The sequence below is a fragment of the Ursus americanus genome, chromosome 27, assembly GCF_024610735.1.
Source record: "Ursus americanus isolate L20-20 chromosome 27, mUrsAme1.1.p, whole genome shotgun sequence".
NCBI classification, from domain to species: Eukaryota; Metazoa; Chordata; class Mammalia; order Carnivora; family Ursidae; genus Ursus; species Ursus americanus.
Window position 1 is genome coordinate 23619521 of NC_142153.1, and position 26647 is coordinate 23646167.

A 26647-nucleotide genomic window follows, 5' to 3' on the forward strand; every position below is an offset into this window, starting at 1 on the left:
GAGATCATTAAAAATGCTGAAGCTCAGTCATCGGTTTAAAATGATTTTTGTTGTTGTTTTATGGAGGCTGATGTCAACCTAACGTGGTTTGAGTCTTCATCCTCAGAAGTTACACACATTATACTGTGGTCACATTCTCAGGGCATTATGTCAAGGAACAGACTAGCAAAAGGAATAAGGCACAGAAAGGATACTATTAAAGCCACTTAAAACAAGGAGCAAGGCCTGACTTGATGCCAATATCAATATTTTACTCTTTTCGGTATGTAAAAATATTTGTACTTCTGAAATCTCAGAAATTTCAAAAAATAGGTTGTATTTTTAAACAGAAAGTGGACATCCTAAGTTTTAGGGTTTATATAAAATTTTTTTTTGGTTTGGGGGTTTGTTGATGTTTCTGTCTGCATCATTTCTGAATTAGGACACAGATATTTTAACTTTGAAAACATGTTATAGTAAACAATTCAGCTGAGTGACAAATCTCAGACATATTGATTTCTCTGTCCTTTTTGATCCTTCAAAACAATAGCTGTTTTATTTTTATTTTTTTAAAGATTTTATTTAGTTATTTGAGAGAGAGAGAGCGCGCATGCGCACAAGCAGGGGGAGCTGGAGAGGGAGAAGCAAGTTCCCCACTGAGCATGGAGCCTGATGCGGGGCTTGATTCCAGGACCCTGGGATCATGATCTGAAGGCAGATGCTTAACTGACTGAGCCACCAACTCACCCCAACAGTAGCTGTTTTAACAAAACGATATGAATCATCTTAACAAGTCCTTAGTTTGGACATGCTTTATTCTCGACCTTCTTTGGAATGACACCTTATACTGAGTCAGATTTCTTAAAATACTAGAATTTGTTCTTCATGCACCTAGGCCATTGCTTCATGGCCCTCCCTGATCAGATCTCTGAGCAAAAAGGAATCCTACAAGTTGAAACTGCCACCCATGAGAAGGATACATTTTCTCCTATCAATTATTACTTTCCACATGAAAGCAAAGAAAGTGTCTTTTTAAAAAGGTAACCGCCAGGGTGCCTGGGTGGCTCAGTTGGTTAAGTGTCTGCCTTTGGATCAGGTCATGATACCAGGATCATGGGATCGAATTGAGCCCTGCATCAGGGAGCCTGTTTCTCCCTCTCCCTTGGTCTGCTGCTCCTCCTGCTTGTGCTCTCTCTCTCTCTCTCTGTCAAATAAATAAATAGAATCTTTAAAAAAAATTAAATAAAATAAAAAGGTAACCATCCCCACTCACAAGGCCCCAGTTTAATTGTCAAGAGAGGGACTTATTTTTTTATGACAGTTAAAATCATTTCTGTTAAACATTATGCTTCAGAATTAGGGTTGACTCAGAGAAGTAAATGCCGCTTGGGTTATCTTCTGTTGTTTATAAAGAAGCGAAAACTAAACTAGGAATTTGCCAGTAGAAAAACAGCAATTTGGTACTTACAAAATAATAAAAATTAAAAATTAAAAGTTTAAGCTTATTTACAAACCATCAATCCATATAATTTTGTAGCATAACCAGTGTGAGAACCTGTTTACTCGGAATCTGGCATAAAGAAATCAGGAATCCTCTGAAACCTCTGTGACCAGAGGAACCTGACTCAGAGCAAAAGTCATAAATGAGTGAGTGAGCTTCTCTCCTACTGGCTTATTTATCCTTGAGACTTATTTTAAGCCCTTGGGGGCATTTTCTTCCCTTTATCTATACTTTTCATTTCTATTTTATTCATTTTAGCCTAATTTCATGTGTGTAAATATTTTTAAGAGCGAGGAAACCCTATCAGTAATGCTGCCTTGTGTCCATGATCGTGATGCTGTACATGTGAGGAAAGTTGCTGTAAATAGTTGTTTTCAGCTGTTGTGTCAGAGTCTAGAGAAAAGGTAAACAAGCAAACCAAACCAAAAACAAAAAAGGTGTATAGTGAGGAAAGACAGATGTATAGAATCCTAATCCCTGACTCGACAGTCACCTCTCACCCTTTTCCCGTGTGTTGTTGCACACCCTGGATCTGGGGCCTGGAAACGTGATGCAGAAGCATCATGGCCACACAATAGGAAGGTCCCCAGTTAGCAAAAGAGACCTGGAGAAAGGTAGCTGGTGACTGGTTTGAATGTGTTGGCCTCAAAACAATTACCTATAATTAATATTTGCTCAGAGCTCACAGAATATGCAACATTCTACTAATGGAAGGTGGTGTGGAAAAAAGAGGTACAGACCCAACACCAATTTTAGTGAGGAAGACCTTTGTGTTCAGTCAAATGTTCACAAGTATTGAGTTAAATATCTACGAATCAATAACCAGAATATGCATGCATAGCCTGCTGAAGTTCCACCTCAGCCAGATTTTGCCAGGTTCTTTTAGTGTCAGATGAGTCTACCAGCCAACACTGGGTAATCAAGGAAAGTTCCTTTCTCTTCCACTGCAAAGCCTCGGCATCCTATGTGGACTTTACATATCTGTGTATATATTAATCAATAAGCATTACTTACAATATGAAAGATGCTACCTTGGCATAGGGAGAACAAAAAGAAAGAAAACATATTCATAGGTCCCATCCTGAAGGATCTTAGAGTTTAGTTGGAGAAGTAAGTTGTAACAGTTTAAATATACAACAAGAATATATAAAAAGGTTTTTAAATAATAATATATATCAGAAAGCTTTTATATTAGTAGTGGTATTATTTCCTAATGATAAAACATATGTGTAAAAAATATCCGAAAGTCAGACCACCCAAAAATTCAGTAGAAAAATCATTATTTCTGGAAGTCTATTCTTTGCCCTGGGCCTTTTGAACTATCATGTTGATGAGAAGAACCTAGTTATGAATAGAACTGACCACACCTAGGTTGAGGTGATGACAAGTGGGACTTGTCTGAGGATGGCTAGGTTTCTTTTTATCCTGCAGCCTGAAGCCAGGGACAGGGATGAGTTTTTCTAGGATAGAGCCCCAGCCTTGAGTAGCCCTTCTAGTTAACCCAATGTTCTGTACCAATGTTATCACTTTTTATGTATGTCTTGATATGAAAAAATTGGGAAGCTCTGCAAGACCGTCAGATAGTTGCAACTCCAGGAAGTCACACTTGCTTAAGGAAAGTCTGGGAGAGGGAGAAAGGAGTAGGTGTTTAATTGCGTCTCCCACCTAGACTGTAATGAGCCATTCCAAGGTGGGAGCCTTATTCTTCAACTTTTTCCCAGGACTGAAATGCCTCTTGCATAATATCTGTTTAAAATGGAACTGGAGGAACCCATGTCTGGACCAATGATTCTGTTAACAACTATTTTGGCTTCCTTCTCTGCCTTTTCTCTTCAACACACTCCAGCCCAACTTCCCATCCCCATCAGGTCTCCACATCTACCTGGACCGATTTTTTCAGCCAGTTCCTCAACTTCCATGCTGCTATATCGAATGATCACGTTTTCATCTCATCTTAGAGTATCCCTCCCATTTCCAGAATGCCCCTCTCAGTTCAAAAATCTCTTCTTTCTGCCTGTGTCATCAGAGCCTTCTGGTTTCTCTCTCTCTGCTCTGACTGGTCCTGGTCAGCGTTCTCTGCTAACTTCTTGACCAACCCTCAGGTACCAGCATCCAGTCCCAGACCCACTCCCCTCCCATGTCCTACTCTCACGCCATGAGGACACATCTCCCTAGCTTCAGGCCCCAGCAAATTTATACTAGCTCAGACCTCTCTTCTGACCTCTGTGCTTCCGTAACCAACGGTTTTAAAAAAAGTCTGGTTGAGCTTCTCCAAAACTGAAGTTGGCTCCTGCTACAGCTAGTCCTAGCCGCCTGCAGCTTTCTCTACCTGCAGTACTCCATCCACTCAGCTTTGTAGGACAGGAGGCTGACTGTCTTCTTTGGCAGCTATCTCTCCAGAACTCCCACAATCAATCCATTACCAAGTGTCCGCTGATGATTTTCCCTCCAAAATGTAAGTTGGGGTTGACCACTTCTCCCATCTTCATCCCATCCCATCACTGCAGCCCGAGCAACAGTCATTTCTCCTTCCTGAACTCTCATCTCTTACCTGCTAATGCCATCTTTGGTGCTCTTCTTTCCCCATGCATTCTCTTCTGAGCAGACAAAGTGGATCACATCATCACTCAACTACCTAAAAAAAAAACCCACGTATAGATGCTGGGTGCTTACCATAAATGACAAGCTCTTATATAACCTGGACACCACCTAGTTCTGTAGCATCATGGCAGGCCAGCCTTTCTCTCGCTCACCAGATTCCAGCCACTGATTGTATTTTCAGAACTACAACCAAACCAGTGTATTCTTCTAGTGCAGCAGTTCTGAAAGCATGGTCCCCAAAGCAGCAGTAGCAGCAGCACCTGAAAACTTAGAGGAAATAGAAATTCTGGAGCCCCACCCTAAATCTACTGACCTACTGAATCTGAAAACTCTGGGAGCAGGGCCCAGCAGGTGATTCTAATGCACGATCAGGTTTGAGAACCCCTGATCTAACTAATAGGAGATGGGAATGCCTGGAAGTCCGAGTTTTACCTTTTTTTTTACTTAAACATAACTGATTTGGCAGGCTTTTTCAATGGACTTATTGGAAGAAAGATATTGGGAGCAAATATTGCTTGTCCAGCTTAATAAGCTGGCTCCGGTGGCTTTTGAGTTATGAATAGTAAGATATATACTTTATGTAAAGAATTTTGCAAGCCTTTGGATATTCCACTATACCACGTCTTGAACACTTAAGTGGAGGTAAACTGATCTTCTTAGAATTATGTTCTTAGCATAGGCAAGCCTTTCTTAAGTAAAAAGCTAGACCCTCTTACTGTCAAACATCACCTTTCAGTTTCTTGAATCATTAGTGAAATTTGCATGTTAGTGTCTTTTTTTTGCTCTTAAATCTCAAGTCCTCTGAGACTAGGCATTGTACTTTGTAATTTTGATATCTTCCTCATTGCCTTGCAATACTATGTTTTAAGTGTTTGATAAGAGCGATTCTCTTACTTTAAATTGGAATACATATAAACCACTGTGTGTTTTAAAATGTGGTACAAGAAGACAATCTTTTCCCTTAGTGTTTACCTTTCCCGGAGAATATCCAGTCCTGACCTTCATATGTGACGATGCCAAAAGTTCTTTTTTTATGAATTCTTAAATCTCCTTAGCATTTTCCAAAGAGTTCCAGCAGCTGTTTGTCTTCACAAAGGCCAGTTATTTGCTGAGAATTGTTCACTGATAGCCCATTTCATTTATGTCTCTACCTGTGACCAGGCCTCAGAAACCACCCACGCATCAGCCTCCTTTTATGTAGCAGACCAGCATTTATGGCCTTCTGAGATTTTTTCTGTGTGCGTGTAAAATCATTTGTCCAGAACATATTTAAGTGTTTGAGAAGTGCTATAAAGTATTGTGCAATTTAGTATGACTATTGGAAGCAAGAAAAAGTTTTTTCTATGTATCACATTATCCTTCTTGCCATGTGGGAAATAAGCCAACAGTCTCCTCAGGGGCCGGGCTCTGGTCTGAAAGCCAAGTTCTTTAGCCTCACTCCTTCTGTCCAGGCTTTCAAGGCTCTAAACTGACTATACAAGCAAAGACCCAAGACTAACCAACTTCTGAGATTTCTCTTTTCTTGTTTTTTTTCCCCCCAGTTTTATAAAATAATCATCATTAATTACAGGATTCTAAAAACATTTCTTTGTTGTGATCCTTACTCTCAGTACTTTTGTTGTGTCTGTTTTCTATATAATTAATCTATATGCCTCTGTAATTTCAAGAAACTCAAAATAGTTTTTAGCGTATGATGTTTAAACAGATCAATCACTTGAGTCCAAGTGATTTTATGGTAAATAATCTTTACACAGCATCAGCAAAATATTGTCAAAAGACTATTTGATACTCTCACAATTGCCTAAAAAAACATACACACACACACACATTACACACACAAACATAACACCTTTGAAATTTATCAAGAAAAACACAACTGCAACTGCATTTTGGTTGGTTTAAATTCCAAATTTTCAAGTTCAGTAAAACAGCTTGATATGGAATAAGATTCTAATCTGAAAAAAATCTTCCAATTTTCATTTCGTAAGTAAAAGTATGTGGTTTGAATTTGGTTTGGAAGCTAAGGGCTTACTCAAATTAACACAAAAAGAAAAAGAAAATTTCCCTACTGATAAAGTCAAAGCTTATTTTACAGTTACTTTTAAGAGATTGCCTGAAGACATGTCTGCTACATATTCCTCAATAATATGAGTGGCTAAAAACTCTTCGATTTGCTTTCTGTGGTATTTCTGGAGAGTCCCCTTATTAGAACTTTTGAGAAAGATCTAGAACAACATAGTGTTGTTATAAAAGGCAAAACTACAATAGCAACAACAACAAAAATTTTAAAAGATGGCCACCTTTCTACTGTATGATTAAAAAAAAAAAAATCAGTCTGATATGTTAGGATTCTGTATTCACTGTTCTCAAGTCACAGACCTGTCCTGACTGCTCCATGGCACTTCCTGGTAGGCACTAATGAAGCCACAGAATTAAATGCATTAAGATACATTATCTCACATAATTCCTAGGCCAGTTTGCTGGATGATTTACAGTAACACTGCATGAAGGTTATCTTTCAATTTTATCAGAGTCTCTCAAATACATTCATAACCAGAAAAATACTTATTTTCAAAAGAAATAATACCACCAACTAGTGAAATGCTTATTTTATGCCTCGTAGTATTACTGTGGGGATTAAATAAGGTACTATATGTTATAAATATATTAATTACAGTAAGGTATTCCTTTTGTTGCATTACCTTATCTCTGTGTATATCAATATGGTATGAATACCATATGCCTGACTGCGTATGCTCACATCATTCTTTGTTGAAAGCCTTAAAGTTCCTTAAGAGTAGAAATTAATTTTTATTATGCTATATATGGTTCCTGTGTTGACTTAAAATATACAGGGAAGCTCAATAACACAAATTAATAAATGATGACCATCAACCCAAGCAGAAACCTTAACTGGAAAGAATGAAGAAAGAATAATAATGAAGAGAGGCCAGCTTCCTGCCCATTTTCATTAGGTCTGCCACAAAAGGAAATGCTACTTAATTGTAGCAGGGGAAATTTGTGATTTTTTATACTAAGAGTATATTAATGTCTTTAAACATGAAGTAGTCTTTTAAAGGAGCCTCCAAAAACCTAGTTCCCTAGGAAATAAGATGAATTTTAGTTTAGCTGCAGTTTTGCTGATGTTTACCAAAGGTCTTCATTTAAATATATAGGTAAGTGTATTATTTATTGCTACATAACAAATAACCCCCAAATTTGGCAACTTAAAATAACAGTGAGCATTTATGCTTTCACACAGTTTCTGTGTGTCAGGAATTCAGGCCAAGCTTGGTTGATTGTAGCTTAACATATCTCATGAGGTTGCAGTTAAGATGTCTACAGGTGTAACTAGGACTGGAGAATATGTTTCTGGTAAGACTAACTCACCGGGCTGCTGGCAGGACCATCCATTACTTGCCAGGTGAACGTGGAGGGCAACTTAAGTGTCCTGGTGACAGGGAAGCTAGCTTATCCCAATGCAAGCCACCCAACAGAGAGAGCGAGGAAGAAGCTGCTACACCTTTTATGATTCAACGTCGGAAGTCACAAAGTGTTACTGCAGCCATACTCAGGAAGGAAAATGAGGCTCTACCTTTTAAAGGGAGGAGTGGCAAAGAATTTGTGGACATATATTAAAACATTACAGTAAGCTCTGTGGGTAATGCCATCTCTCTGCAGTAAAGAAATATTACCTCCTAGAACTCATATGGTTTCAGTTTGGCTAAGTATTTTGCTAACAGACATTTTCCAAAAGAAACTCAGACACTTCAGCACAAATAAGAATTATTTAAAATTTGGAACTTTAAAGATAAGCTAAAACTTTATAAGTAAGGAAACGAAGATCCAAAGTGTTTAACCTTCTTAAGTCTACAGGACAAGATCTGAGGTCCCTAGATACCCACTATAAATTCTTTGAGGTTTAATTACATGTTAAAATGTCCAGCTCTCCATGGAATTCAAGGTAATAATAAAAATTCGATGTAACATTTCATGAAGATTTGAAAGGTGGGACAAATAGATAAAAAAGTAAGAAACATAGTAAGAAAGTTTTACAGGGGATATAAGCAGATAAAAATACTATAGTACTTGCCCTTAAGGTGCTTTCACTTTAAGTAAAACAAAAAGCTTCCAAACATAACCACAACCATTAAAACTATTATTTGTTTATTTTAGCAACGAACATATTTCCTTTTTTTTTTTTTTCTGTCTTTCAAAACCAGAATGATTGAGGGGATTCAACAGTAGTGGGTACCAGTTAAAACAGCCAGTAGTTAATATCTTAAATGTTTTGACTAAGAAATTAAAGGACTTAATAAAAGTGATTTTGATTTATTTTCTATTCAGAATTTTGCTCATTGTAAAGAAGAATTCACTAGAGTTCTTGATAAAAACACAAGTTCAAAACCCCGGTGGAGATAATGCATTTGAATAGAAATATCTCTCAGGCCTACTTCAATAAATCTTTAATTTTCTAGTACTCAAGTTTCCCAAAGTGGAGAATATGTAGAAAAGTTCCCTTTGTTAATGGAATTTTGACCCAAATACTAAAGAAAAGGGCTTTGGGAATTAAAAGTAGGCTTGCCAGAGAATGTAGCACATTTACTGAATTCTTATATAAGTCACCTCTTCTATCTGGGCCATGTGGATTTGCTGTGAATCGTTATCTGGAGAGCCTACAAATAACAGCCTGTTTTAAAAGCCAATTTTTATGTTTGTTTCTTATCAAAAAAGAAGAAGAAGAAAAGAAGGGGAAGAAGAAGAAGAAGAAAAAGGAAATTTCCTGAAAACTAGATGAATTGTCCCTCTGAGTCAGGGTTCCTATAAGGGTAACTTCCTATAGAAAAGACAGTGGTTAATTGAAAAGAGGAAAGAGCCTCATTAGGTATCCTATTTAGGAATCACTTTATAGTGTCCAGTTCCTTTGACTATTTCCTTGTTTATCACATAGATAAATAAACCTAAATATTAAAAAAATATGTATGATTCTTTCCTACAATGAGATTTTGCATTTTAAGTTATTGGACTGATATCAGCTCTGTGAGTTCAGGGTACTGCTATATTGTAATCCTTAAATAGGGAAAATATGAGATTGTTTTCATATTTTTATTTTAAAGCATGCTACCAAATATTTTCTTTTGTTAATTACAGAAACTTAGACCACTGGACAAAGTTGCACCTAATACAAAAGTTAAGAGTTATCCCAGGAGGAGCCTGAGTTCTCAAAGTGAAGAATTAATAGGGCAAGTTTTTAACACATTTCATAGAGAGCAGAAATCACAAGGAGGCCATATATCCCAAATGTGACCAGGACACAGTTTAAGATAATGAAGTAGCATGTTGCTGATATTAGAGGTAGAAATCATTTGATGTAGTACCAATTTGATTGTTTGTTTAAAACCCAAACCAGCTTTTTGTCAGCCCTAATTATCAACTCTCAGAATTAAACCACAGCTTGGAGGAGATGCTGAAAGGAGTGTGTTGGGGAAGCAGACAAGGGAGGAATAATGGGACCTCATTTATCATGCAAAGTTACTCTTTAGGGTCAGGTGTGTATCACAGGCTTCCTGTATTACTTTCACTTTGGGAGAATGTTTTTTATTTTGTGGGTGTGCCTGTAATCATAAACAGTCTTATAAATGAAACAGCCACTAAATCATTTACTTTGGACCTTGATGAAAGGCATGCCCATTATAGGTATAAATCAGCCCTTTAGCATCACTGATGATTGATAGAAATACTCCAGGTCTGCAAAAGCTAGCTTCATTTGAAGTGCTCCTTGCAGCTCACAGCTTTGGTGTGAACCCCACTCCGTTGTGTTTCTTTGAGAGAGACATCACGTGAGGCCAAACTGCAGAGCATTCAGTTGGCCTCGTGAAAGTGTATAAACATTTTCTAGTGTGGTCATAAAAATTAAGTGACTTCTCCTTTTACTCCACTAAGTGTACTCTTAGCCTGTAATGTCTGCTTGAGAAAGAAGAGGTGGGAGGGGAGACCAGGCCAGGACTGACCTGTAGAAAAGGAAAAGTGCCAGGGCTTTGTATTGAACTTTGTCTTCAAGTCCCCTGCTCCTTTAGAATTTGTGGCACCCACCCATTAAGAATCTCAAAAATGATGAATGTTCAATTACTCTTTTAAGCTCACATTCCAGTTAGGTTTTTGTTTCCCAGTAATTAAAAACAATACTTTGGTTTCTCACTTTTTTTTTTCTCTTGCTGTGTGTGTATTTACGGTTATTTACAGATTCCAGGTATTTACAGAAAAAGTAATATGTCAGTCCAGAGAAACTATGTAAAGTAGGGGTTAAGAACATACACTTAATCTGTGTTAAAATCCTGAGTTCAGTTCTTGGCTTGACCTTGTACAATAAGATACCTTGTCTCTATGTGATTTCCTCTTATATAAATTGCAGTAGTGACAGTATTCCCTTCATAGGGAGTCTGGAAGGGGTCAGGGAGAGAAGCTATTTGTCACTAGTCATCTTTCAGATATAACCATATATGAAAGTGAGAACTTTGTTCTCTGCACATGCATTTCACACACTGCTAGATAAGACTATAGAAGCCAGAAAGGCAAACATGCCCTGACTCATATTAATACAACTATTCATAATTTTATGTCATTAAAAAATAACATTCCAAAACCAAGCATACTCTTACCATACAATCTAGCAATTGCACTCTTCAGTATTTACCCAAAGGAGTTGAAAACTTGTGTCCACACAAAAACCTGCGCACAGATGTTTGTAGAAGCATTATTCATAGTTAATTGCTAAAACCTGGAAGCAACCAAGAAGTCCCTCAGTAGGTAAATGGATAAATAAACTGGTACATCCAGACTATAGAATATTATTCAGCACTAAAAAGAAATGAGCTATCAAGCCATGAAAAGACATGGAAGAAACTTAGATGCATATTATTAAGTGAAAAACAACGAGAAAGGGCTTCATACTCCAGGATTCCAACTATTTGATATTCTGGAAAAGGCAAAAATATAGAGACAGTGAAAAGTTCAATGGTCACTTGGGGTTGGGGGGAGGCTGAGTTGAATAGTCAGAGCACAGAGGATTTTTAGAGCAACAAAACCATACTGTATGATTCTATAATGGCAGATACATGTCATTATAGATTTGTCCAAATCCATAGAATATACAACACCAAGAGTTAACCCTAATGTAAGCTATGGACCTTGAGTGATCGTGATGTGCCAGTCAATTAACAGATGTCACAAATGCACCACTCTGTAGAGGCTGTAGGTACTGGGTGAGGCTGTGCATGTGTGAGGACAGTGGGCAGGGAGGCAATCTCTGTACCTTCCAATCAATTTTGTTGTGAAACTAAAACTGTTCTAAAAAATAAAATCTAGTTTGTTTGGTGGTGGTTGTTGTTGTTTTTAAAGGAACAGTTTGAGACAAATGCTAAACTGACCAGGATGCCCATATAAACTGGGATTATCCCAGGTAAACCAGGGTATATGGCACCCCTTCTCATCCAGGTCAGACTTCCTGCACAGAGTAGAAGGGAAATCTGGAAGGCCAAATGGAAACTTACCAGCAAAAGTAGGGGATTCAAGTCACTAGTGTGGTTAAAGAAATGGATTTGGACTCCGTGACCTTGTTATTGGAGAGGAAGGTCCTAGAATATTTGTCATGTTATCAAGAGCAAGCAATTGAAAGGTGCCTACAGGCACCTAAAGGGCTCAGCTGCTTAGGTGTCTGCCTTGGGCTCAGGTTGCAATCCCAGGGTCCTGGGATTGAGCATGAGTTGGGTTCTCTGCTCAGTGGGGAGTCTACTTTGCCTCTCTCTCTGCCCTTCCCCCCACTTGTGCTTTTTCTCTCTCTCTCAAATAAATAAATAAAATCTTCAAAAAACAAAAAACAAAAAAAAAAAAGAAAAGAAAGGCCCCTATATAATGCGTATCTAAATTAACCCATCTTTGTTCCTCATAGGGTAGACACCTCTTACATTTTTTGACTTAATTCAGGCATGTACCTCAGAAATGCTAACAGACACCTCTTCTGTCTATGTATGCATTCTCAAAGCAGAATGTTTTTAAATATCTCAATGTTCATACAATTTACAGCTTCAAAAGCACTGAATATTTGTTTATTATTTGATTAATATCCTTACTTCACAAGCCTTTGGTTTTTTGTTTAATTTTATTTAAGCTCCATTAGTTAACATACAGTGTAATATTAGTTTTACATTTGTGATTTTTTTTTTCAGTTTCTATTTGTCCTCTATTACTCCAAGTTTTGTCTCTAGGTCCCAGTCACATGTAGTGCATTCTTGTCCTCACTCAGGTCTGTGGTTTATAGCACACATAAAATACATATTTCAAATCAAATTTTTTTAGTAAATACCACTACAATGAATATCTCCCTGTACCAAAAATGTTTTTGGCCCCCAGCCAAGAGCCCACTTACATGAAGTAATATTTGATAAGAGTAAATTCCAATTCAATGAACAAGGTTATAATTTGTCATAAAAAGATTTATGTGTATCATTTAAGTAGTTTTAATCTGTATTCTTTTTGCAGTTATGACTTAGTGGTATATGTTTTGAGTTTCTATCAAAAGTTTAGTTCTGCCAAAGGTTTTTAAGTTGAAAAGTATGAAACTATGAGAATATTAGTAAATTTGGGGTAATACAGGTGAACATGTAGGCATTGAGTTATTGACATGAAGCTAAACTTATATTGGGATATAATGTAGTAACTAACCTGGTCAAGGTGGGGTATGAGCTAAATGCTTCCTTATCTCCCAGACTTCTAAGAGACTATGTTAAAATACAACAAATAAATTCATAATGCAAATTATTTATAAGATAGATATTATATGAAATTCTGTGTTAAACCATTAACAAATACTTTGCCTCTATACCTTTTTTTAATTCCAGTATAATTGAAACAGTATAATGAATACAGTGTTATATTAGTTTCAGGTGTACAATTAGTTTCAGGTGATATAACAATTCTATACATTACTCAGTGCTCATCACAATAAGAGTACTTTTTTTTTTTAAGGTTTTTATTTTAGAGAGAGAATGACTGGGGGTGGAGGGTCAGAGGGAAAGGGAAAGAGAGAATTTTAAGCAGGCTCCACACCCAGTGAGGAGCCCAACGTGGGGTTTAGTCTCACAACCCTGAGAGCGTGACCTGAGAGGAAATCAAGAGTTAGACGCTTCACCAACTGAGCCATCCAGGCACCCCTACAATAAGTGTACTCTTAATCCCCTTCACCTGTTTCATCCATCCCCCCACCAAACTCCCCTCTGGTAACCATCAGTTTGTTCTCTGTAGTTAATAGTCTTATTTTTTTTAATTTGTCTCCTTTTTCTTTGTTTTGTTTCTTAAATTCCACATATGAGTAAAATCATATGGTATTTATCTTTCTCTGACAGACTTATTTCATATAGCATTATACCCTCTAGATCCATCCATGTTGTTGCAAATGGCAAAATTTCATTCTTTTTTATGGCTTAGTAATATTCCATTGTATGTATGTATATGTATGTGTATGTATATGTGTATATATACATCTTTATCCATTCACCTACTGTTGGACACTTGCTTTCATAATTTGGCTATTATAAATAATGATATACAATAAGCATAGAGGTACATATATCTTTGTGAATTAGAGTTTTCATATTCTTTGGGTAAATACCCAGTAGTGGAATTAGTGGATCATATGGTAATTCTATTTTTAATATTTTGAGGAACCTCCATACTGTTTTCCACAGTGGCCACACCAGTTTGCATTCCCGCCAACAGTGCATGAGGGTTCCTTTTTCTCTACATCCTCCCCAACACTTGTTGTTTCTTGTGTTTTTAATTCTAACCATTCTCACAGGTGTGAGGTGATATCTTATTGTGGTTTTGATTTGCACTTCCCTGATAATGAGTGATGTTGAGCATCTTTTCATGTATCTGTTGGCCATCTGTGTGTCTTCTTTGGAGAAATGTGTGTTCATGTCTTCTGTCCATTTTTTAATTGGATTATTTGGTTTCTTTGGTGTTAAGTTGTATATGTTTTTTATATATTTTGGATAGTAACTCTTCTTTGGATATTTCATTTGCAAGTATCTTCTCTCTTTCTGTAGGTTGACTTTTAGTGTTGTTGATGGTTTCCTTTGCTGTGCAGAATCTTTTCCTTTTGATATAGTCCCAGTAGTTTATTTTTGCTTTTGTTTCCCTTGCCTGGGGAGACATGTCTAGAAAAATGTTGCCACTACCAATGTCAGAGAAATTACTGCCTGTGCTTTCTTCTACAATTTTTATGACATCAGGTCTCACATGTAAGTTCTTATCCATTTTGAGTTTATTTTTGTGTATGATGTAAGAAAGTGGTCTGCTTTTATTCTTTTGCATGTAGTTGTCCAGTTTTCCCAGCACCATTTATTGAAAAGACCATCTTTTCCCCGTTGCATGTTCTTGCCTCCTTTGTTGGTGATTAATTGACCATATAATCGTGGGTTTATTTCTGGGCTACCTATTCTGTTCTATTTCTCTATGCATCTATTTTTGTGCTAGTACCATACTTTTTTGATTACTACAGCTTTGTAGTATACCTTGAAATCTGGAATTATGATACCTTCAGTTTTGTTCTTTTTCAAGGTTTCTTTGGCTATTCAGGATATTTTCTGGTTCCATACAAATTTTAGGATTATCTATTCTAGTTTTGTGGAAAATGCTGTTGGTATTTTGATAGGAATTGCACTGAATCTATAGATTGTTTTGGGTAGTAGGGACATTTTAACAGTATTTGTTCTCCCAATCTGTGAGCATGGAATATCTTTCCATTTCTTTGTGTTGTCTTCAGTTTCTTTCCAGTGTTTTATAGTTTTCAGAGTACAGGTCTTTCACCTCCTTTGTTAACTTTATTCCTAGGGATTTAATTCTTTTTGGTACAATGTAAATAGGACCAATTACTGCTTTTATTCTGCTACTTCATTATTAGTGTATGTTTACCTCTATACTTTTATCAGTCTATTAACCAATATTAATGTTATACATTATACAATATATAATATATATATATTATGTATAATATTATCTATCTGTATCTCCAATAGTTTCTGAATCACGTATGGAATTCATTTGAGTTCAAGGAAGTTCAGTAAGTGATCAGTCCCATTAAGAGTTCCTGTTGAATGAGAGTGGTGGCCTGACATATCTCCTATAGTTCAGAGGTCACTGAAAGGTCCCACAAGTGCAGCAGACAAATATTCTACATTTTCTGATACAGTTATGACTTGCACATATGCCCTTAAGCCCTGCTGCTCAAGGTTGCAGAACTGGGAGCCTGTTCCTCAGTGTAAGGACTCAAGAAGAATAGTGTTACTTGTTGACACCTAAGGGGACCAAGAATAGACCTATCTAGTAACAGTTGGTGACAGACTCCAAATTAAGGGTGAGGGCTTGAGGATGATAGCTTCCAAACTGCATAAAAACTTGAAGTAGCTGACCAAAAAAAGGAGAAGTATTTCTTTCAAAATAACACAGAAAATAATTATAAATAGTTCAAAGTAAGTAAAGGAAGAATGTACCTGAGGAGAAACAAGTTAATTGACAGAAGGAAGTGGAAGAAGCAGAGACAGATAACCTATGCTTCTTTGCATTATTTCAGAATGAATATGTAGTTACTTTTTTTTATCATAATAACAAACCCAACAATAGGAATAGTTTACACTTAGGGAACATTTGGGCAAGTACAGTGATAATCCTCTTTTGTGCAGTATGTCATTGAATCATCACAAATAGCCCTGAGATGTAGATATTATTTCTACCCTCTATTTAGAGATGAGGAAACTGAATTCAGAGAGTTCTAGAAACTTGTCCAAAGTCACAGAGCCAATCTGTAGCAGCGAGGAACCTAGTACTTGTTGATATCTTAGCTCTGATTTTCTATTTTAGACTTCAGTCTTGAATTCGTAATTATTTATTTTTACAGCATGTCTTTTTATTTCATTTACTTCCACCACAGCAGGCAGTAAAGGGCTGTGCATACAGTGGATACTTAATGTGTGTGTCTATTAACTGAGTGGCTAGAACGAGGCAGAAGAGGATGAGAATCTCAGAGCACATGACTAATGGCCAGGCATTCCAGGAAGGGAGTGGGGAAAAGGTCATCATTAAAGCATTTTAAGGAAAACAGTGGTATAGTAATAAATTTTAGCAGAGCCAGTTGCCTTTGTAGTGCCCATCAGATACAGAGAGAAGGAGGGTTGCACCAGCAAAAAACTATGACTCAGGCTAGAAAAATGAGGACATGGACAAAATGAAAAAATCCATTATGAGGGATACCAGGGGGAGTAAAGGGCACACATTTAGCACTGAGGAGCAGATGAATTGCTGGTTAACATTGTCCACCAAGAAAAATAAACAGCCATTCTGAGTCAATTGCTCCCTGAATAAGTCACCTATCTTGAATATCATCTTTACTGAAAATAAGTCTACATGTCTATGGTGCTCCTTAACTGTGAACTTTCATTAACCAGACTCTAAAAAAAAAAACAAAGCTTCTTTGAATAATCAGTATTTCTAAAAGGCTACCATATGCAAATCACTGTACCAAAGAGTAAAAGAATACTTTTGTAAGAACTTACAAATTGATTTTTGAAGAAGTTGCAAATATCCAAGAAGGAAGAAATAATGCAAATTTTCTAGCAAAATTTATGAACCTATTCAGGTACTTCAGCAACAATTATTTTTCCAGAATCACTAAGGTTGAGCATAAAATCAGATGTTTTAGAATATATAACTTAAAAATTCACAAAAATAGAGCAACTTACAGCAAGAGTCACAAAGTAGGATTAATAAAATATCGAAATTATATAAAACCATGTAAAAGGTAAAGCGATTATACCAAAATGGTTACTTCAATTAAACATTGCATTTAGTACTGAACTTTCATAATTACAATTGGGGAGGGAGACATGACTTGTTAAATTTTGAAAAGAATTTATAACATGAATATGTTATCTAAAGGATATTGAGTTCTGCCATGAATAATATCTTAATCAGTGATTTATTGGAAATAGTAAGTGTCCAATGCTTGATTTTGGTTCAGGTCATGATCTCAGGGTGGTGGGATTCATTAGATAGAGTGGCAAGTAGAGTCCCATTTCAAGCCCCATGACAACCCCCTTGTGGGGCTCAGCGCTAAGCGAGGAGTCTGCTTGAGATTCTCTCTCTCCCTCTTCCTCTGCCTCTCACCCCCCTGCTCACTTGCTCTCTCCCTCTCTCAAATAAATCTTTAAAAAAAAATAAAAAATAAAAAAATTAAGGTTGGAAGTCCAGCTTACATTTTTATCCAGAGAGTCATCCCACCTCTGCTCAAAGGAGTGAAAAGCACCAAAGCATCCCTTAAGAATCAACTTAGTGTTTGCTTAAACGCTTACACAACTATTTTAAGCCAAGGCCTCAAATTTCTACACCATAGAATATAGATGAAACCATGGTTTCAGTCTGCAAACCTATATATGGACAGAGTCAGTGATGTTGGCCAAAAAAATAAAAGATTCCTCAGTATGGCTGACAACTTTCATTAAATAAGACATGTCAAATTCTTTTTGGAAATAAGGATACACAATTACATTTCTCGGGTAATTATGTATGCACTTATTTCACTTTGGTCACATATATGTGTACCCTGACGACAGTCCTCATACTAGCACATTGTCTCTTCCACTGTAACTGAATTTCCTTTATCTTCCATTGAATGATTCAGAAACGAAGTTAAATTGAAATTATTCATGCAAGAGGGAAAACCTTGGTGATGTTTGACTTTACCAGTCTTATGAATAAAGGTATAGTAGACAGTGCTTTAAGACCCAGATTCTACTCTAATCTCCAGTTGGCCAACTTAAGGTCTGTAACATCGACTAAATCATTAATCTCTCTGGATCTCAACATCCTTATAGGCAAAGTGACAGAGAAAGAACTAGATCAGTGTTTCCCAACATATGGATACATAGACTACTGGTGAACATCAGCTGATACAGGGATAAATATTTTAAGTTTTAATAGTTCTTTTCATGTGTATTATAAATAATATAACCCAAAATTCAAACCCATAAATTCATGTATTTCACTTTTGTTATTTAGAACAAGGAAAAAAAAGATATTTATTTAAATTTAATATTTAAATTTTATTAAACAAATAATTTATAAGATACATGTATGTAGTTAAGGTTGAAAAGGTGGTATTCAGAGTAGTTTGGGAAACACAACTAAATGATATCTAAGTCCCTTCCACCGTGAAGAGCCTGTATTTTTAATAAAAGAATGATGACTGTCAAAACTAGAGAAATACTTTGTAAACCAAAACAGATGATATCAGATTGCCAATCAGACACAGCTTTTCAATGAACTTCTTTGTTCAAGTGGGATCAAATAGAAATCATTGACTATAACAATATCACAGACTGGACTGATTTCAAAAGAGTCTTTAAATAAAGAGATGTAAACAAACCCATTTTTCAATGTACCTTCTTTTTCTTTATGTAGTCTTTCATGTCTTTCCCAAAATATAAATCTCCAAACTCTTCCTGTTGCCCATTGTGCCCTCAATGGGCTCTTGTGCCCTCGTCTGAGTTAGCGGCTATTCCTTCACTGGGGGATGTTTTCCTGCAATTTCTAAGGACATAATTACCCGTTTTGAAATTTGTCTGTAAAATATTTTTGTGGGAACAAAAGTGAATGTTTTTAAGGGAAAGGAATAAATTACTTTGCCCTGATTCTTGCCATTTTTTAAAAGGCAAATGAAGATAATTCCTATAAAACAAAACAGAATATCCTAGACATTTCTGTGTGAACATGTCTAATAAGATATGCAAAACAAGTGCTGCCTATATAGAGAGTAAATGCAAAATACATGGTAGTGCTTTGTTGTTTCCTGCAGGACAAAAAAAAAAAAAAATCCCTTCCTAGAACATGAGTAGGATCTTTCAGTCTATCCTCGCTGCCCATTGATTGAAAGATTGGCTTTCAAAGAGCCTTCTTAACAGTAGTATTCTCTGGTTCTGATTCCAAAGAACTAAGAGAAAAAGTAATTTATATGAGTGAGGGACATAGCATATTAATGAAAACAGCACATTAAAGAGGAAAAATCATCCTCAATTTCCAACTAAAATCATCAGGAAGAAATTACATCAACAAACTGTCAGTGCACAAAAATGAATTCAGATATGACATCTATTATGTGACTGTTTGTTAGCAGCTTCTGTGTCACTGGTGTAAGTTCTTAAAAGGTGTCCAGCTGAGGTCCCTCCTGTAAGTGCAGAAAGTCATTCTAGCAGCAGACCAAAAGAATCAACATATGTCTACAACATTTCCGGAAGGCATGTCAAAACCAGCATTTCCTCTAACCATGTTTCACGTCAAAAACATAAACAGACATAGGCACAGACTAAGCTCCCACACACAGCTTTAAAAGACCTCGTTAAGAGAAAGAGAATTTTTTTCTCCCCTTTTCCTAAAAAGCTTTCTCTTTAATGGCTTTTTAAAATTCAATTATAAAACACCTTAACAGATCAACTTAAATGAAAATCTTTACTTGTAAGAAACTGCTGGAGGGTCAGTACAGCCATTAAAAAAATATTTAAGATTGTCATCCTATCATTTGAATATCACAAAGAAAAATAACAAGACCAAAAATGATTTTCTTCTCTCATTTGGAAGTTATTAGTAGACTTCCCTTTGTTCCGTTAAGAAATGAGAGAAGAAAATATGAAGTTACAGCGAACCCATATGGGCAGCAGGAAAATCCTATTTAATTGCTTTATTGCCAGAAATGTTAAATCACTTCCTGAGGATACAGTTCAAATGAAACATATGGCAACTATTAACAAAAACCCCTAATGAATTCAAAAATACGCTTTTTATAGGAGCTTTCTCATAAGCAACAGTCATACATGTTATTTAAACTGTATATATGAATATGTATTTGGTACTTTAATTCCACAAATGTTTGATGAACACTTACTCTATACCAGACTATGCAGCCACCTTGCATGGACTCTTGTTCCAAGAGCAGGAACAGATATGATACTACAGAAACTCAAGACCAAATCTAGCCATGCCTCTTCTCTGAAGTCAAAAACAAAAAGAATCTTTGGACCAACGTCTCCTTCCGAAGGGTTCAGTGCCCTAGAAAACCATTCCATTTCCACCTGGGTGGTCCTAATTATCAGCTGTCTTCTCACTGCTTTTGATGTCACACCAGTGATGGTGCTAATCATTGCCCTTGAGCACCCACTGTATGGAACTCTTCTGTCTTTCATGTACCCTCTTCAACTGGATTGTGAATTCCACAAAGAAGGAACACTTTGCCAAGGGTTTCCATACATAGGATAATGTGAGGCATGTAATTTAGGAATCAACAAATAGCTTTAATTAACTGAAAATGGAGTGTCAGCATTTTAAAAATTTATTTATAAACCTTTTCTAGAGAGAAAATTCTCCCTCAAATTCAAAGATAAATCAGCTGAGAGACATTCAGCTGTGGACTGCGTGGTTTTACTTTGAAAAGGCAGTTATAAAATTCTGGGTGCATGAAACTTTGACTTTCCTGCCTCCACATCATGTAGTTATTTCATGGAAATGAGCCTTGGTGGCTTAAAGACTCATACAGAACGTGGTGAGATTCTAAAGTAATTGGCATTGGCTACATGGAGGCTAAAATATTTTTGCCTTGTAGCACAACTCATTGCTTAACATTTTTATTAAATATTTACTTACACGTGCTCAGTAACGCACTTCGCTATCAGATAGAACAAAATATGGAAAAGGCCTGTCGCTGGTCAACCTGTGATTTGGGGCAAGACATTCAATTTGTTTAAATGCCTTGGCTATAAGAAGAGAGAACTTAGATAATTTCTAAATATCTCATACAGATATTCCTGCATAGATATTTTGTGATCTCAGTCAATATTTTATCATGGAATCTCTCCAAATTTTTCTTCTCTTGTTTCAAAAAGACTCTGATTAGTATTTTGAAGCTAGTCTTGACCTCAGAGGCCAGCATGCCGGTGGTTGTATCCTGGCTTCTATCACCGACGGTGACCTCACAAAAGTTACTTCCCTTTCCAGGACTCCGTGGGTTATTCTAAGGATTCAGTGAGTTTATGCAGGCAAAAGCTTAAAACTGTGCCTTGTCCCTATTCAGAACCTAGTAAGTGTTTGCTATTTCCTTCTGAGGCACATTCTCCATGAACATCTTTTAACTGCGTATCACCAGCCTTTACAATCTTGTCAATGGAAGGGTTTCAATTTTGTTTTCTTGTTTATTTGCTTGTCACAGAAGAGAAAATTTAATTTGAAAGACCTCATCTCCAGTCAGGGAAGTAATCCAGGGGTAAGCTTAAAATATATAGTGTGAATTTAAGTCCATTTATTTATTTATTTTTATTTTATTTTATTTTATTTTATTATTTTATTTTTTTGAGAGAGAGAGGAGAGTGAGCAGCATGAGTGGAGGGAGGTGGCAGAGGGGAGAGGGAGAGGAAATCCTAAGCAGTCTGCATGTTCTGTGAGGAGACTGTTGAGGGGGTCTCAATCTCACAACCCTGAGACCATGACCTGAACCAAAATCAAGGGCTAGATCCTCAACCAACTGAGCCACCCAGGTACCCAAATTTAAGTCCATTTTTAAACCCTTCTCAAAAAACTTACATAAGAAGTCAGCAAATATCACCAAAACCATGTGATAATTTTCCTGTAAAGGGGGAAACAGCTTTTCTATAGAGTAGAATCACAGCAGTTCTTCTTGAAGGAAAGGAAAAATAGATGACCCATCTATAAGTGAAAGGATGCTGAGGAAGATACTTAAAGCCTGTGCAATCCCTTTGATACTCTGGTCTCTGGACATGACCCTCCATTCTGCCTTTTTCTCACCTGATAGTCTCCTCACAGCTGCACCTTTGCCAGGATGCAGAGTCAGCATTCACATTCAGAAAACAAGAAGTAAACAACTAAATGTAGATAGAAATTAAGTCAAAATATACCTTCACTGTGGATTAATCTTGCTAAAATAAAAACCTCCTCTATTTTTTACCCATAGAGAGATTTGCCTCTTATTTGAAAATTGCATCAATCACCAAATTCTCTAAGTTCCAAAAGTGAGGATCTCAGCAGTAATCAATATCTCACAAAGATACAGGTATCTTGATATTTGATATTTCTGGAAATGAAGATCAATGCTATTTCCTTAGGCTTATCTGCAATTGAGATGCATGTGAACTTTCCCCTTCCTCCCTCCCTCCCTCCTCTCTCTCTCTCTATCTCCCTCTCTCTCTCTCTCTCTCACACACACACACACACACACATGCGCACACGCACGTACATGCGCACACGCACGCACATGCAACAAAATTATTTACCCATTTTAGCCTACTTTTCTTAACCCCAACTCTGAGGACTTTGTCTCTGAAGAGAAGGAGAGATGTCAGTTGTAGACATCCTGTTTGGTCAGTGGTTTGGAGTAGAAGGTATCAAATCCCAGTGGGTCAGATGGATTGAAGCCTTCCAATACAAGTTAATACCTTTATGTTCACAATATTATAAACACGAATAACTGAGGTGAATGGGAACCAGAAGTTCAACTTCCTTAATTTATTTTAGAATATCCCCTGATAGTAGAACTAGACAATTATACGTTAAAGTCTCTTGAAAACATCTTCTGAATTCTATTTTTTAAGCAATGGTAGTGATAGATGATAGTTGCTGGGAATGGAACTTCTAGACCATGCCTATCAGTAAATTGACCCATTGTCCCAATGCCCATAGAAACAAATAGTAACAGCAGTTACCTGTAAGATTTCAAATGTTTTATCGAAGCTACCACAGTTAGTCCTTTCAGCAACCTTAAGAATTAGATGTGATTGTCCCCATCTAATAAAGGAGGAATCTCAGGGTGCCTGGGTGGCTCAGTCAGTTAAGCATCTGCTTTCGGCTCAGGTCATGATCCCAGGGTCCTGGGATGGAGCCCCGCATCGAGCTACCTGATGAACAGGGAGTCTGCCTCTCCCTCTGCTCCTCCCCCTGCTCCTTCTCTCTCTCTCTTCTTCTCAAATAGATAATAAAAATCTTTTAAAAAATGATAATAATAATAAAGGAGGAATCTGAGCCTTGGAGAGAGAGGGCAGAGATTTGAAATGCCCAGAAAATCACCGGACAATTTACTTTTTCTGTCTCACAAAATAGGACAAAGAATTCTACCCAAATTCAAAGAATGTTTTGGTTTCATTTATTGCCAATATCTTTTTAAGGGTAATATGTGTTTTCAGAGAAGAAAATAATTACATGATGATTAAAAATTATTATACCTGGATCTAGTAACTTTACTGATAGTTCCCCAACTCTCATTTTTTATTTTTATTTTCAGCTTTACTGAGGTATAATTGACAAAATTGTAAGATACTTAAAATTTATATCATGGTGATTGGAATACATATACATTGTAAAAGGATTTCCACTTAATTACCGCATTTATCACTTCTTGTGTTTATCTGGTTTTGGGGGGTTTTTTTGGTTTGTTGGTTTTTTGTTTGCTTTTGGTGAGAAGATTTAAGTTCTACTCTCTTAGCAGATTTTAATTATACAATATAGTGTTATCAATTATAGTCACCATGTTATACATTAGATCCTCAGACCTTGTTCATCTTATAACTGAGTTTATATACCCTTTTACCAAATTTTCACTATTTCTCCAGCCCCCTGTAACTTTTCTACTCTCTGACTCTAGAAGTTTCACTTTTTTTTAATTCCACATATAAATGATACCATGCAGCATTTGTCTTTCTCTGTCTGGCTTATTTCATTTAGCATAATGCCCTCAAGGTCCATGTTATTGCAAATGGCAGGATTTCCTTCTTTCTCATGCCTGACTAGTATATATACCACCTCTTCTTTATCCATTCATTCACTGATGGACGTTGAGGCTGTGACCATATCCAGGCTCTTGTGAATAATGATATACTGTTTTTCCATAGTGGCTGTGCAGTTTACACTCCCACCAACAGTGCACAAGGGTTTCCTTTTCTTCACCTCCTTGCCAACATGTATTTTTTGTCTTTTTCTTATTGACCGTTTTCCCAGTTGGGAGGTAATATCTCATTGTGATTTTGGTCTGCATTTCCCTGATGATTAGGGCTGTTGAGCACCTGTTCATGTACCTGTTGGCCATCTGGTTGCTTTATATGGAAAAATGTCTGTTAGTAACTCTGCCTGCTCACTTTTCTGCTGTTGGATTCTATTTAATTTTTGCTCCATTTTTGGTCGTTCATTTTGTTCCTGATAATGTTGTGATATTTCTTTCTAGTAATAATATAATTTTGTGACTTTTTTTTTCCAGGCAATTCCAGGTATTTCAGACAAGGAAAATGCTGGTAAGTCAACATTTGGTTATGTTTTCCATCCTATTTTGAAATAAAATTCCATATTCATGTAGACATTTCATTAAATATTAAAATTGTATAAATCTCATCAATCTCTGGGCAATCTCATCAATCTCTGAGCAAATGGTATGATTGAATTCCTGAAAAATCAATTTGGTTTGCTCAGAATGTAAGAAAAAAATGTGGTTTCTTAACAGAACATTACTTTATGTTAGAATAAGATGTATGCTTCTTGTAGCCTTACTTGTAACCATATCCACAATTTTTTTTTCTTGAGGGAAAGAATTAGATGTTGCTTAGTGTACTGGGAAACAGCCTTTGGACATCAGTTGTCGATAATTATCAAGATTTATTTTGTCATCTTAAGTAGCTTATATAGTAGTCAGAGAACAAGATGTACTTATTTAAAGCTGATGCTGCACCATCAAAAATATAATTCTGAAGCAATATGAACAATTATATGAGAAAATCAGAATATGTTTCTATGCTCTGTGCTATGTTTATAACTATTTAGCAGGATCATGGGAGATGGATAAGGACTGATGAGAAACGTTGAAATGTGAAAAATCAGACTTGGATTGGTGGATTCAGGAGCTTTTAAAAAAATCTTTTAATCTTCCTCAATACTGTTTTATGTTTTATGTATTGTAATAATGATATAATAATCTTTTAAAAAAAAAACAGATTGAAGGTTTACTACCAAACTTGAAGCGTATCACTTAGAAATTAGACGTTTGTGATTTCGAAGAGTCGTATTAAGAATTTATAGTGTCATTAAAAGATGACATGACTTAAATGACTCTACACTAAAGCATTAGTTTGTCTGATGATTTTTATGTGGAGGATGTTCTCTCTGTAGTTCAGTGATCTTACTTTTACCGCTAGGTAGTTTTCACACGAAAGTTTTCATAGTTTGTATCCTTCCATGAGCTAACCTTTTCTCTCATGTTTAGGCTGTGTCTGATTTCTTTACTCTAATATGTTGAAAGGTAGCCCTTCAGAACAGAAGAAAAATATTGAACTGGCATCATGTGTCAGTTCAAAAAAAAAAAACTGTTCAGTTTAACAGGGAGTGGTATTACATGGATTAGTAGCATGTAATAACTGAATTCCAGTTATAGTCCCACAGTGCTCTAATACCTTAAATAGATATGTTAGCTGTCTAGTTGGGACAAGAAATAAATGGTTAACTAACATTTGCATCACAAAGAGAAAGAACTGTAGCCGAAGTCATGCTTTATCTTGGGTTGTAACATTCTCTGTAATTTCCAAGAGTAGCTACAATTTCAACAAAGTACATAACAGAGCAAAGTTGTCATCTTATTCCAGAATGTCAGCAAATTCTTTCATACCCCAAGGAGAAAATTAGAATTTGAATTCTGGGCTGGTGGGGAAGGGGAAGAAGGGATGGAAATGCCACTGCTTGAAGGAATGGAGAGGCAAAGAGTTTTTTTTTTTCCTTCTGCCACTTAAATGATTTCAGTGTGATAGGGAGAAGATCTTGAATTTTTCAAGCTTCTCAAATATTTCAAAGATATGTTTATTAAAACAAAGAGCTAATTAAACAAAAAGTATACATATAATGTAACCACCACTCTTCATCATAATCCAACTGCAAAAAACAAAAACAAGAAATTGTCACTTTTCAATGATCTGTTTGAGTCATTTCTATAATGCTGGGGCACAAATGAAAAGAACTGATAAATTCCATTTACAGAGGTTCCATAGGGTGATCTGTAAAAAGTAGAATCTACCAATTGATACAAATGACCTACCCAAGCTCCCTGAGACTTAACCCGGGAGGGACTAATTTGAGCAGAACCTGGCTTCTGTGTATTAAAACATTAGAGTGACTGGAATGTACTCCAACATGGATTTGATGTACATTTCTTGAGAAGTACTGATTAGTTTAGAAGGAAATGTAATTTTGCTTGATAATATAATTATAAGAAAGAAATTATTTTTTAAAAAATCAATGAATTTATATGTCAAGATAAAGGCTTGTGTTTGAATATTTTATTAACAATGGTAACAGATTGGACAATTGAAAGAGAATATGACTTATTTCAAGTTTTAAAGGACCATAACAGTCTAAGCAAACTAATTCTTATATTTCTAAACTTTATTATGCCCTATTTAAAGTATTTTCAATATTATATACAAATGT

General features: G+C 36.3%; 1 protein-coding gene across 2 annotated transcripts in view; it reads left to right on the top strand.

The window, feature by feature from the left end:
• The window catches only part of DLC1 (DLC1 Rho GTPase activating protein), a 401280-nt gene that overhangs the window by 174984 nt on the left and 199649 nt on the right, over positions 1 to 26647 (top strand). For both annotated transcript variants that reach the window (XM_045810850.2, XM_045810849.2), the window contains exon 5: positions 24438 to 24471. In XM_045810850.2, the coding sequence (XP_045666806.2) occupies positions 24438 to 24471 (34 nt within the window). The remainder of the gene's footprint in view (positions 1 to 24437; positions 24472 to 26647) is intronic.